The following is a 14,988-nucleotide window of genomic DNA, read 5'->3' on the forward strand; positions in this document are numbered from 1 at the left end:
ACACACAAACACAGTGCTCTTTGAATGCCAGGACGTACCTTACACTACTGGTCAAAGTCTCCATCTCACAGATCAAGTGCACTATTAGCATTTCTCTAGAAATAATTTCACCTTAAAAATGATCAAATAAATACAATAAAGCACTTTTTCCATTCAAACTAAAACAAAATCTCCTACCCCAAAAACATTTTAAGTAAGTTCTGTAGCTTCTTACCTCCTTTCTTCTTTTGAATGCAAGCTCTAAAGTAAATTCTCACAAAGTCTGTTTGCATGAAGTATTTCACAGCAGCATGATTTAAGGATAGCACATTATTTCGGAATGAAGCAGTTTCATTCAGTCATTTAGTCTTCCCCCATCAATATTTCCTTAATGCATCTTCCTAAATTTTCACACTTTCTTTATAGCATGCTTCAATTCTGCAAACTTTTCTATCTGGTACCACAAAACACTTTGCCCCAGTGTGGCTAGCCAGGGCTATATTGGTTAGAGTTGCTTTACAACCCTGGGTTATGAAGTCCCAGAAGCAAATGGGATGGGGTTTTCTAAACCTGTGCTCCTTTCACCTCCCAGTACACTCCTTAAAGTAGATTGCAGAAGTGGCTTTGACAGCTATGCAACAGTCCCAGTATAGCATCACCAGTGTCATTGATTACAGTGCTCGTTCAAACCTTTCTCTCAGAAAAAAAACAACACATACACAGTACCTGAAAATTCTAGTCTCATCCACTTGGCCAGACCAAGCAGCAAAGTAGATAAGATATCACTACCGAAATATCACAGTGATCAAATGGCCCCTGGAATACAGAAAAATGGATATCCTTTGTATTAAATCAAGCCTAGACACCAAGATGAGGAGTCACAAGCTCTGCCAACGTCCTCTGTGCAAGCCAGGGACTCGAGGCATGCGTGTCAGCTGCAGCTGGGCCTTTCAACTTACAGCCCTTTTACTAAGATGTCTCAGCACTGTTGCTTCAGGCTTGATGGCTGATCAGCCAAAGCTAAACTGATGGCACTTGCATTGGATGCTGCAAGTTTTGGGGAGGGAAGGGCTGCACTGCCTGCTCAGGTATGGGCAGCCTCCCTGGTGCACAGCTCCCAGACCTCGGGGAGCCAACCAGCCAAAGGAGTCAGGAGACTTCATGTTTCACCCCACAGTACGAAAATACAGCGAGTTAAGATGAGCTTTGATGAAATATCCGAGTAGGTACTACAAAAGTGACTGTACTGTGCTTAGCAACTCCAAAAGGCTTAGAGGTCTCCCCAGCCACAAGGATGAGGGTGTGCTTCAAAGATATCCTATATACTTTTCCTGCCACCCAATTTAACTCTGAAAGGATGCAAATCACTCAGCTGAATTAACCCAACTGCTGGTACCCAGTAGATAACCAACAACTTATATTAAGCGTATCAAAGGATACTTCTTCAAGGTCTGCTTGTGAGAAACGCAAATCATGGGAGATGTTGAGTGTTCCTGCCTGTTGAAGGCTAAGAGAAGGTGAAGGTCTGCGGGACCTCCAGGGAGACAATCAGCATTTTTGAGAACCTGGCCTCTGGGCAAATACAGAAGTATCACTGGGAGTGTATTTAATTTAGGCAGTCTTAGAAAGCAGAAAAATCCTTAGAGATTTCTGTAACAAGCATATTTTGGACGTGAATTTCAGAACTTGGATGATACTATATAAGGACTGGCAAGAAACAGGGTACCTCATTTATTTTGAGTAAGAGATCATCAAAGCTACTGCATCTCCAAAATATGGTTCTGCATCATAAGAAATAATCTCTATGCCCCTTAAATGAAGATTTAAAAACCAAGCTCATCTGGCATTTCACAGATTATTCAGGTTGGAATGCTTGCTTTTCATTTTTAAAGATCACTTGGATTTCACACAATTTCTTTTGTAATAAAAACTGATTGTTATCTCCTATTTGTTGGGACTTCTCATAGCCAGTGGGTATTCAGGCAGTGAAAGTAACTAATGAACCACGACATTTGTGCAAGGCACAGGTAGCAGCCTTTGTGATCCACAAATAAATTAATTTTTTTAAAAAGATTAATTTACTTATAACTGCTTGAAGTCATGTAAGGATTTATTTTATTAAACCCATTGTTTAATCTACTGTTGTGGTTTAACCCGGCCGGCAGCTAAGCACCACACAGCCGTTTGCTCACCCTCCCCCCTCCCTCTCTGGGATGGGGCAGAGAACCAGAAAGAAATGAAAGCCTGCGGGTTGAGATAAAGACAGTTTATTAGGACAGAAAAGAAAATATAATACTACTACTCCTAATGTGTACAAAACAAGTGATGCACGATGCAACTGCTCACCACCTGCTGACCGATGCCCAGCCTATCCCCAAGCCGGTCCCCGCGCCAGTACCCCCACCCTGGTCAGCCCCCCCTATATATTGTTCAGCATGACACCAGATGGTATGGAATACCCCTTTGGCCAGTTTGGGTCAGCTTTTTTTGTCCCCTCCCAGCTCCCGCTGCACCCCCAGCCTGCCCGCTGGCAGGACAGAGCAAGGAGCTGCAGAGTCCTTGTCTTGTTGCAAGCACTGCTCTGCAACAATTAACACTTCAGTGTGATATCTATATTATTCTCATCCCAAATCCCAAACACGGCACCCTACCAGCTACTAGGAGGAAAATTAACTCTATCCTAACCAAAACCAGGACATCTGCATTCAACATCTCACAGAAGAAAGGGGCAAATTATTCGTTACCAACACGTTTTGAAGACCACATCCCCAAATGTAAGATGTAAACTTGATTTTACTCATTTGCATTACAAATGCTGAACATACATTTTGAGTTTTATTTAAAAAGCATCCCATTTCTCCTCCTAGTCCTTTTTTTTTTTTTTTTGTACTAAATACCTTTTTAACAAAATATTTTTCTCCCCATCTCTGCAATCTCTTCTGGAAGAAGTGAGATAATCCTTTAATCTCACTGAGCTAAACTGTCCTTCAGTTCTGGCTTGGATTACCTTTCAGATTTAGTAACTCTTCACATTTCACTGCGTTGTTTTCTCCCAGCTTCAATACCAGATTAGCTTGGGATGGATTTGAAACTGTTTCCTGTGGGTAGATTACCACAGCTATTTATGAACTTTTATGGTAACCTCGTACATAGAATCATTTAGGTTGGAAAAGGCCCTTAAGATCACCAAGTCCAGCCATCAACCTAACACTACTAAGTCCACCATGTCCCATACACAATGTCCACAACTCTCTCAGATGGAGAGCTCGGAATGCTTTTTGTGGAACAGACACTTTCCTTCTTCCCACGTGAAGAACAGTGGCTTTTTCCTCAGTGCTCACTGCACACCTGTGCTAGGGCTTATCAGAGTGAATGGAGCAACCACAGGTGTCTGGAGTGAGGGCAAGACTATACAAACTCTTTATGATAACCATTGGGAATACAAATCTTCCACTGCAGCTAAAATGCTTAACTCACAGATGATCATCTTTCATCACAGCAGTTCAGCTGCAAATGCAGGAAATACATTTTAGATAGCACATCAAATAATACCTGCTCATAATACCCACTCCATTTTAGTTTCAGTCAAAAATCACCTTTCTACTCCAGAACATTAAGGATAGATTATCCTTAATCCAGAAAAATTATTGATCATGTGCTACTCCCCTGAAAAAGGCAAAGATTGCTTTATTTACACATGAAATATGGCTACAAACCATGTTTAGAAAAAAGTACGAAGACGCTGTCAGGTTACATTAGACCACTTTCTTAAACCACAAAAAGGCTTGACAGAGTTGCAGTGAGAAGAGGAAAGCTTCATCGCATCAAAGACCTGTTTAAAGAAGGCTGTCAAAGCCCTCATGAGTAAAATCACAGCATGAAGTTCATAATGTAAAAAGAAAGCTTCATAAATCTAAGGGGGACATATCTATTAGCTATACCATTTACTGCTAGACGTGGTATGCAACAGCCACTAGTTTCTTTAGTCCTTACTAGAGGAAGTTGTATCAGAAGTGCCAACTGAAGGAGCAAGTCAGCTCGAGTGCATCCCGCTGCACAGGACTTAATGCTTCTACAGCCTCAGCATTTCTACCTTCAATTGGTGTCTGGCAGGAAGAGACCTCTTAATAGAATAAAAACGATCCTGCTGTAACCAAGTACATGACACTCCACTTCATCTAGAAATCTATTGTCAGCACAGGAAGGTGTTGGTAATTGGTGAGCAGCAGACAATGCAGCTTCAAGCGCGCAGCTCAGTACAAAGCTGTGCGCTGGGTAGCGATGACAGTGTCCAGCTGATTTCTTACTATCACCTCTTTCAGCAGAAAATTAAAAAAAAAAAAAAAAAAAAACACAGCATTTTTTCTCCTTCCCACTTTTTACATTATACCCAGGTTAGCATGGCAAACCTTGACATGAGAGCTAAGGAAGTGTTAGAAAAATGATAGATTAATTTTATATTTACATTATTTCCCTGAGTAGCTTATCAGAACTTTAAGTTTCCTCCATGGTATGTCTCCACATTATGTTAACGCAGTGTTGGAAACTACGATGAGCACAGAGAGTGCAAGAAGTCGAGGTGGTACATCAGAAATACACCCAAGCTCCCACGGAGCTAACAAATTAGAAATTCCTGGAAAACCTGTAGACAGCTTCTGGAAATGGTGTGTCTGTCCCTTCTCTATAGCTAAGAAAACAACATAAACAATTTGGTCCTGCTTATGCCATTAGAGTTGTCTTTAAGGAAGCAATACACAGGAATTACATAACAATGATTTCTAACAGAGCACCAGGAGACTTCTGATACAGTCTCAGCCTTTCCTGAAGAAGGGAAAAATGCTGATGCCTGTATTATGTTATTTATTCATGAAAGCTTTTAGTCGTGTATTTATGAAAGCTTCTTTTTTTTTTTTTTTTAAAGAATTAGTGGTGTCCTTCTTTCATTGAAAGATGTCTGCAACTCCAAAGTTCTTGTATAAGAAACACCCAACATTAATTTGAATCTGCAGGAAGCAGCACCCAGTTATGCTTTGGCAGAAATGCCTAGGAAAGATAACCAGACAGGTATCACCAGCTTCTGTTTCCATCTCACTCAGACCAGAGCTAGCTAGCAGATTGCTGTTAGTCCACCTGGTCAACATCTAATGGCATGGAAGAGGTAGTAATGATGCTCTGCTGGACCTCTGCTCCCTTCTGTGTTATAACCCATCAGCACAGTGTGCCCACAAGGAAAAAAACTACAGCTACAGCTACAAAAAAGTTCAGCTACACCAGCAGGCGCCCTCCAGTTACCTTCATTTTTTTGCCCTGCTAACTGCCTGCAACCCCCTCTCATGAATCTCATCTCCTAGTACAGGGATAAGGAATTCTTCCATGTTCATTTGCACAAGCTTGACAGTTTTGTGTTAACTTGTTTCACTTCTAAATACTAAAATGAAAATGAAGCACTGCAAAACCATTTCAACAACGCATCAGGAACATCTACTTGCACGCATGCATGGTACTAATATAAACTACAACATACAAAAACTAGAACCAATGGGAAATTAAGTACTGTACAATGGCAAAAAGATACAGGTAAAAGGTTGCTGAAAGCAGTTACTCAAGGCAGGGTGTTTTTTTTAAAACTATATTTTCAGGCCTATTTCCAATTTTATTCTAAAACCTACTAATTTATTCCTCCCCCAGTGATCTCAGTTTCTCTTCTTTTTGCTAGGTTTAAAACAATGTTTGGATTTTTTTTTTTTAAACGGTTACACAATACCTTCTAGAGATGTTTGCATTGCTTGTATCTAGTTTAAATCCCACATACACTGTTTACTGCAATATTTGCCTCCTCTAAACACCTATGGAAGTTGAAAAGGAGCCAATACACATCCATCATCAGAACTGTGAATCTGATTTATGTAATGAAAGATAAAGATCGCATTCCAAACTTACTAAGGAGACAAAAACAAAAACAAAATATTTTGTGTATACACTTGGTTGCGTTTTAATAACAAACATGCGGGTCTAATGTCATAGAAGATTTTTTTTCCCCCTCTAGTGTTCTACGGATTCTGAAGTTCTAAAGACTACAGAGAAGTGCTTTCTTGCATTTCTGCCAAATGAATTTTAAATATCTTGTGGTTTTCACTCTATACTATTTTAGACTGTCTGTAGTCCTGGAATGCTTTATATCCCTAACTCAACCCTACTTCAAACCCCTGTTGAGCTCTCCAGTCCGTCATCTTACACTTTTTTTTTTTTTTGATAATATGTACTTCTCTCAAGAGAAGAGAGCTCACTCAAACCAGTAATCAGTGTGTTCAATACACAGTGTTCAAGATCTGCTTGTTCTTCCCTAGAAACAACACTCAAACTCACAGAAAAGCCCTCCCACACAGATTTTTTCCTGATAACCACCATGGTGTCATCTACATATCGCTGGTGTTTACTATCCCATGCCTTCTCCCTGCTTCTCACATTCCTCAAAAATACACAATGAAATTAAATCCTAGCTCAGAAATAAATATTTCCTAACGCAAGCAATGAAGAACAATTTGGTTAAACAAACAAACACAACCAAAAATACATCTCTGTCCTCAAATTCTTATTAAACAAACATATGCTGTGATGGATCACCGTTACCAGTTGGTGTTGTTCAAGCATTACTTAGGGTCTCTGTAGAAGTATATGGTAATGCTTCTGCAAGGGATTAGTTGTTCGTTACTTGTGGGTGAGAAGCATGTTTGTGAGAAGGGCACAGAAGGGCCCAGATGTATAGATGGGAGGAGAATACTGCAGAAATTGGACTCTGTAGGTGAATGTTGGGTGAGGGAAAGGAGAAGGATCTGAACAGTTTGCCTATAGACTGCAATGTAACAGGAGAAGGACAAGAGGCTGATTACTCACCAAGACAGAGTCCTACTGCCTGCTATTTTAGCCACACCTTCAGGCGTTACCTTGGATAAACCTTGGCTTAGGATAAGGTACTACAGCTAGCTCAGTTAGCTCTCTGCTACACTGCAGTGCAAAGGAATGAGGGGAAGAGCAGGGCCTGAGTTGGAAGCTGATGGGAGGGAACGGATAGTGTCATGCTGATAAGCAGATAAAGAGATTTATCGTTAAACTGCTAAAAAGCAGGGTAAGTGTAGCTAGTCCAAAATCTCTATGAAGCTGTTGCAAAATATTCCCATTTTCATTACAAAACCAAGCAGCAAACCATACCTGAGTCAGAACATCCAGCTGTCCCATGATATGCTCCAAGGTAGTTGCAAGACTGCTGTCCTGTTGCTGCTCGTGGTTCCTACCAGAATCCTGAGTTTTAGTTTTCTTAAGGTGAACACCGCAATCCATTTCTGAAAGCTAGAAAAATAAACAGACAATCTGCTATTGCAACGCAAACTGCTGGAGAAGGGTTTCTGTTTTATGAATGGTAAAGAACAATTTATGTTGGGAGACTGTCAAGAACAAACAGTTGCATTTCTCTCTTGCCCTTTTAACAGCACAGACTCAGTTAAACAAGGAAAAGCTGCCGTGGAATCATCTCTCTCCACAGTCTGGAGGGGTGTGTGTGTGTGTGTGTGTGTGTGTTGTTGTTGTTGTTATTTTTTTTTAAAGCCTTCATCAGGAAAGGCAAAGCTTAGACAACAATCTTGGAACAATCCTGCTAGGTTTAAGATATATGTGTGCAAAAAGCTTTGTCACGTTCATGTGCTCCAAACACATAGACTGTACAGGTAATTGGAGACTTACAGGAGCCGTGTGAAGTACTACCTCCAAATTACAGAATGAAGCAAGCTACTCTGACAGGAGTCAAAGTTATTTCACCCCAACAGCGTAAGGAGAAAAAGGCTTAGTGTACCACACTAAAGGCTCTCTCCATCTTTGTTAGCTGCAGGAAGGAAAGGATGCAATACTGCAGTTAAGTTCACCATGATCCAATATGCATTGCAACACACAGTTTTGATTTAATGCTTATAATTTTATTTACATCTTGAACTGGTTCTCCCTCCTTAATGAGGTTAAGAACAAGGTTACTTTGAAGTTTCAATTTCAACTGTTTTAGTTATGCAAGCCTGAATATTTCATTCCAAATAAAATTTTAAAACACATAAATTGCTAGAGAATTTATTCTTCTTTCCTTTCCAAATGAACAAACACTATTTGCATTACTTACTTCATTATCACCAGTAGAAGTTGAGTTTATCTAAACAAGTTAGCCAACTGATTAAGCAACTGCAGACTTATATTTCCTAATTTACACTAACAGACATGACTTGAATCTAAAGCCAAGATTGCAGCACTCAGAACGTAGTTCACCATGGCCCAGTGCCTGGTGCCGTTCCATCCCACGGGCGGAACTTCCCAACTTACTGCTCACGTAAATGTCTAGAGCTTGCAAATCAACAAAAAGCAAGGAGTTCTGGCAGACTGAAAATGGGCTCTAGGAGTAGCTTCGTCTCTTCTCTGCTATGAGGGCATTTCTGATTAGCACTGTATTTAACTATTTATCTCTACATTTGATGCAACAAGACCTGAGACCATCTCACATTACTTTAAACCCATACTGTTTAATGCAGTAGGAGTATCCTTAGATAAAAATATATGGAGGGTCTACAGGATCACGGTTCTCCATGAAAAAGCAGGAAGCTCACTCTTTTCCCTTAAGACTGGTTGGGAAGGGAAGTTCAGGCAGAACATGCTCCCTGTGCAACAGGACACACAGATTGCTTGCAGCAATTCGTATTTGCCACAGCCCTTGGCCAACACAGGTCACACTGTGCAGGCCTGGCACAGGAGCCACACTCAAACTACTTGTGTGCTGCAGGTTGCCCCAGAGCCACGTGTTGGTCACCAATGAACTAATTTGATCGAGTAAAACATGCTTTTGCACATATGAGATAAAGCCAGCTTCACAAGGCTGCAATTTGCTGTGTACATTTAAGAGCAAAACAAGAAAATGCAGTTGATCAACAGCGAATTAGCACTGAATAGCGTGTTTTCTTGTTATGCTAAGACTGGCCATTATGTTTTGATGGTATAACTTTAGGCCAGCCAATCATGGCACAGCAGAAATTTCAGCAAGCTAACACCACATGCAACCTGCACTTAAAAAGCCCAAATGATGATGAGCCATCCACTTCAAAACCCATTAGAACAAGCTGACTCACAGAAGCAGAAAAAGGACTGTAACAACATATTTTCTGCTCTAGCTTTAAAGCGTATGTCAGACAGCTTTTCGTAAAAAGCTGCTGGGTTGAACTCAGCTGATATTCTCTTTGCTACAGTACACAGTACAGACTTTAAGAGCATGGCATATTTGCAAGGGCAGCATTGCATAGATATTCCCACACCTTAGGCTGTGAGGTACAAGTGATCCTCATCAGGTCAAGCTGAAGCCAGGAGCAGCAGCAGCTCCGTGTCACATACACCACGTTCTGCAGATCCGCTCACAGCCTATGCACCACCACTGGGAAAAGCCCAGCAAGCCACCTCCATGAAGCTTGCATGGGTTCCTGAAGGCACTCAGTGGTGGCAACACTCCTCCAAAACAGAATCTACACGTAAAACGTGTGACAGGATGGTGTACTGCCCCATTTCGAACACAACAGCTGCTTGAGAGCTTACAGACCATCGTGATCAAGAAGATAACTTGCAGGTAGCATCTTCAGCCGTGAAGTTTCAAGCCTGTGCATGCCCCTAAAGCAGGGATGCATTCAGCCAACAACAACAAAAAAAAAAGCTATGTCAATGGGTCATAGAGAGTGACTCCCAAAAAGGAGGCTTTCAACTGATGAAGGTCTTTGCATACTCAGTTCTAACATCCTACCCTGCCACAGCAGGTGCAAGAACCAAGTATCCAACATCCACACCTACAGACACCACTTTGAATCGCTGCCCACAAGGAGTCAGGCAGAAACTGAAAGCAGCTTGCTCCAGCCTCTTACTCATCCCACCCGCTTGGATGGCATGAAGCTGCAACCCAAATCTGGAATCTGGCCAAGCAGGCCTCTCAGAAAAGTGTCCTGTAGACACTACTCAACAAAGGTTAAGAATCTGCCCACCACGGGCATGTCCAGCGCAAGGTGATCTCATTACAAATGCCTGCAAACCCTCAGCTGGCCACATATGAAAACACCACAAGCCTTAAATGCAGCCCACAACACACAGAGCAGCAGCAGGAGAACAGCACAGGATGGGCTGACAGCCAGCCAGGCCAAGGTGGATGCAGCACGCACTGCCTCCTCTCAACTCAAAGGCACTGCACTTTCCCTTTCATGGGTGAAGCCAGAGCATTTGCATCCATCTGGATCAGCCTCCATACAAGTCACTGGACTAATTTCAACTCACCTTTTTAAGAGCCTAAACACAAATATGTACTTGTAGGAACGCTACCCAAAGCGTAACAGAAACCTTGTGAACTAGGGGGAGCAGTGATATTGTGCAGCCTTCCTACCATGACTTTGAGAAGAAAAGCTGGTTTTTAATCCCTTCCAAATTTCCATGCCAAATTACCCTTTCCTTTAAGTGAATAAAAGCTTTTCCTGCATAAGCAGCACAACCGGGACTTCACAGAGCAGATGCTGAGGCGTTTACGTATCCTAAAACCAAGCAGACCTCCAGAATTAAGCTTGATATTAATTTCAGAAAGTTGCCAAACATTTATAAGAACTAAAACAAATTCTTCTTCGTTAAAAAAAAAAGGAAAGAGACTGTTCAATGGTCAGAGCAACATGTTATCTCCCACAAACACCTACCTTCACTTCTGTGGTAGGTCAAACACAGCAGTGGCACTGGTTGGAGCTGCAGTAAAACAACGATGCTGCCTCTGTAGAACTGAATGTATTGCCTCCAAATATGACAGTGGTGAGCATCATTGTGTGGTCTTTCAAAACCCTGCCCTCACGTTTTAATAACAACCACAAATATAAATAACAGAATATATGGATAATATATAATAACAACATCTATAGATGTGTAAGTAATACATATAATTTGAAGGGAATACATATATTCAAAGGGAATTTTACACCCAGGTGAGGAAAAACTTAAGCGCCTCCAGGCTAAAACTACTTTCAATTTGATAAAAAAGGATTAAATCAACCCTATTACTGACCACAAAAATGGACAAAGAACCCTTCACATGCCAAGGTACAGCTCCCCTAAACTTAATAGGGATCTAAACCCTGCGGCGAGCCAGCCACTACTGATTTAAATTCAAACCAGCTTTAAAAATGATGTGGAAGAAGGGACAAACCACTTAGGTGGAATATAGGAACACTGTCAGAGAATGCAGGGATGTAATAAGGAAGGCCAAAATTAAATTTAGCAAGAGACATCAAGGACAACACGAAGGGCTTCTTCAAATGCATCAGCAGCAAAAGGAAGACTGAGGAAAATGTGGGTGCGCTGCTAAACGAGGTGGGTGCCTTGGTGACGGCAGAGACAGAGACAGCGCAGTCACTGAATGCCTTCTTTGGCTCAGTCTTCACTAAGGCCAGACCCACGCACTACCGAACCTGGAAACAAGAGAGAAAGCCTGGAGAGAGGAAGACTCTCCCCTGGTTGAAGAGGATTGGGTTAGAGGTTATTTAGGCAAGCCAGACACCCAGAGATCTATGGGCCCCAATGGGATGTACCCAAGGGTGCTGAGGGAGCTGGCACGTGTTATTGCTAAGCCACTCTCTATCATCCTCAAAAGGTCTTGGAGAAAGGAGAGGTACCTGAGGACTGGAAGAAAGCCAATGTCATGCCACTGTCTTCAAGAACGGCAACAACGAAGAAACAGAAAACTACAGGCCAGTCAGCCTCACCTCCATTCCTGGAAATTTGAAGGCGCAGCTCATCCTTGAGGCCATCTCTAAGCATGTGGAAGAAAAGAAGGTGATCAGGAGCAGTCAACATGGATTCATCAAGGGGAAGTCGTGTTTAATCAACCTGATAGCTTTCTATGACGAGATGACTGGCTGGACAGATGAGGGGAGAGCAGTAGATGTTGTCTACCTTGACTTCAGCAAGGCTTTCAACACTGTCTCCCATAACATCCTCCTGGGCAAGCTCTGGAAGCGTGGGTTCCATGAGTGGACATGGGCTGGATCGAGATCTGTCTTGATGGCAGAGCTCAGAGGGTTGTGCTCAACAGTGCTGAGTCTAGGTTTGGAGGCCTGTAGCTAGGAGTGTCTCCCAGGGGTCAGCACTGGCCAGTGGGATCCTAGCCTCCATGGCCTCCATGGACCTCCTAGGTCCATTCCAACCTTAACCATTCTGTGAAAAAGAATTGCAATAAATACAGAAAGAGCCCTGCAATATGCACTGCCTTCCCAACAGTCTCAGTGCTGACAAGCATCACATCAGCGCACGGATGCTTGTGCTCCCCTCCGCCTCACACGCGAGGTGAAGTGCCACCTGAGTGCTGCAGACAGGCCCCAGAAACAGTGACACTGCCACAGAGGTTTTATCTATTTTGGTCCGAGGTCAAGTGCGCATTTTATTCAGTGCAACCAAACAAATGTATTTGCCATTAAATATCTTATTACAACATCTGCTTATTAAGCACTGGGGGCATAGCAAGAAGCAGCTGAACATTAGAGGAAGAATGGATAAGCAGTTTCAGAATACAATACAGCTCTCAGTGACAAAGGGAAAACAGAAGTGATTTATTTATAGCAACCACTTAAAGACAGCACAGTGCAACTACTTGGGGGAAAGGGAAAATTAATCAGCCTTCATTCCAGACATCTCTTGCTGAACCTTTCATGAAAACTGTTCTGGCTAAACAGCACTGCAGCCAGTTATTGTAATGTTGATTGGGGTGTAGGGGACGTGTTAACTACAGAATACGTGTGCAACAGTAGTAAAACTGCTGTAGACAAATTTTAAAATGCCACTTTGCTTTCTAAATGGTGATATTTAGAAAATACCCCCTCTTCTCTCCACTGGAAGGGAATAACTGAGTGGAGGGAAGGAATGGGTTCAGCTTCACCTCTAGTCCTTTAAATCAACTTCTACAGTGCATCTACTGTTTTGTTTTTAAACAGAGTATGATGTGACAGAATTAATTTTTAAATATCTTGGAAGATGGCACTGCCTTTAAGTAAAACACCCATTGAATCTGTTATTCACTAAGTGCAATTATATTCTTACATTTTAGCTGAAAAAAAATCCCCAAGAAGCAGCAGAGAATCGGGGGGGGGGCGGGGAAGGTGGTGCATACTGTTTATTTGGACTCCAATTCTGCTAATCCAAATGAGAAAGAAGTACCATTAAAGTCTTCTATTTTAAGGACTCATTTTCACCCACAGGTGAATGATATTTTAAATATATTCCCACAGAGCAACAGTGACATCCAGTGGAAACATTAGTTTCAAGTTTCCAGGGAGGTCAGATGGAGTACACTACCCTGGATTAGAGAACTCATTAAAAACTGAGAGGCAACCTCATTTCTCCCTGCTAGGTATAAAATACCACTGATTGAAAACAGTTCTCTGAGCACAGGCATTTTCTAGACTGGAGAAGCATCCCCTTTTCAACACAGCACTGAAATTTCTGGTGCAATCACGTTCTTTGATACTAGCACTACTCTACCTCTATGCTCTAGACCAGGATAGAGTAACAGCTAGGGTACAAATTCAATCAGTTTTGTCAAACAACTCATAGGATCACAGGCTATTCTTGCTCACCTCATATCTCAACACTCAGTTTTGAGAGCAGAAGGGGACAAAGGAGAGAGGAAGGGAAGGAATAAAGAGAAGGGAGGTGAGAAGTACATTACTTCCCTTTTATTTTTTTGCGCATTTTTAAGGTGAAAAATGATGTAGACGGGAACCTTCTCCACACTGGTGTTCGTAAAAATACCAAGTGAAAACATTAAAACGTGGCACACCTACCGTAATGACCATGTTTTTTCACAGGCCAATAAATATTATACCTGTGATAAACCCCAAGAAACATCTTTACCTCTTTAGATCCCAAGGCACTCTTGTACTCGTCTGCCTGATCAGACCTCTTGCAGAGACACACAGATGGTGTAAGGTTTGTGTATTTTAAATGAAGCAGCTTCTTCCCATCCAGCTCTGCTAACTATGGTACCAAGAAGGAAAAAGAACATGGGTTACATGTCCTTTGAGGTAACTTCCAGTAACAAGCATCCATGCCAATTTGCCAAAAGCATCGAAGCTATGTGCTGTCCATGCACTGCAGGAGGTCTGTGCTGAGCACCGCTGCTCCACGTGCCATCTGAGAGCAGGCTCGTGTTTTCGGAGCTACACATTCTTCGTGTCATTCAAGAAAGGATGGGACCCAAATATAAACAGGAGAAACATTGGGAAGAACTTTAACTCAATTTTGGGTGATTGTTCTCTGGCTCTTTTTAAGGTTGCTTTGGGAAAAGCTCCCCCAAAAAAACACTGCTAAATACTGAAGCAAAGTGTTTATCCTCTGCCGTAGGTTATCCGGCTACAGGTATTTTTACATCAAAGGCAACAGGCTCCAAGGCCAAACGCAGAACACACACAGTGTTCTCATGAAGTAGTAGCTCTCTGCAGTAGTTTCTCCCTTCTAACAAGGTATGTATGGATACGTTGCACAATGTATTACCGTGCCTATGTTACCTATGTATAAATTTGCCTGTTACGTGTATATATATATTTATGTGTACACATACAGAAATGTACCTCCCCCCTATACATTTATATATATATATATACACATATATGTATGCACATAAAACCAACATGCCCATTTGGAACTTCAGTTGCTTGAAGTTGGGAGTTTAGTAGAGAAGTCTGAGGTCTTATAAACGTTTAAAGCTCGAGCCATCTTCATCCATCTCTCTAAGCTGACACAGAACAGCAGCTTGGAAAAATACATAAATCTTGCCTCTGTCTCTTTGCTTTGAATTATGACTCAAACATTAAAATAAGCCACATACAGCAGCAGCCTAAGTGGGTGAATTTACATTAATTAACCTGAGATGGTGCTGAACTAAAAAGGCAATTTTTATTCTGACCAATAATGACATGTCAG

At 41.9% G+C, this 14,988-nt stretch overlaps 1 protein-coding gene across 4 annotated transcripts in view; it reads right to left on the bottom strand.

The window, feature by feature from the left end:
- Positions 1–14,988, bottom strand: part of POC1A (POC1 centriolar protein A) — a 55,015-nt gene that overhangs the window by 5,490 nt on the left and 34,537 nt on the right. For all 4 annotated transcript variants that reach the window (XM_084530706.1, XM_084530707.1, XM_084530709.1 and 1 more), the window contains one exon: positions 7,189–7,326. In XM_084530706.1, the coding sequence (XP_084386832.1) occupies positions 7,189–7,326 (138 nt within the window). The remainder of the gene's footprint in view (positions 1–7,188; positions 7,327–14,988) is intronic.

Source organism: Aythya ferina (genome assembly GCF_964211825.1).
Source record: "Aythya ferina genome assembly, chromosome: 10".
NCBI lineage: Eukaryota > Metazoa > Chordata > Aves > Anseriformes > Anatidae > Aythya > Aythya ferina.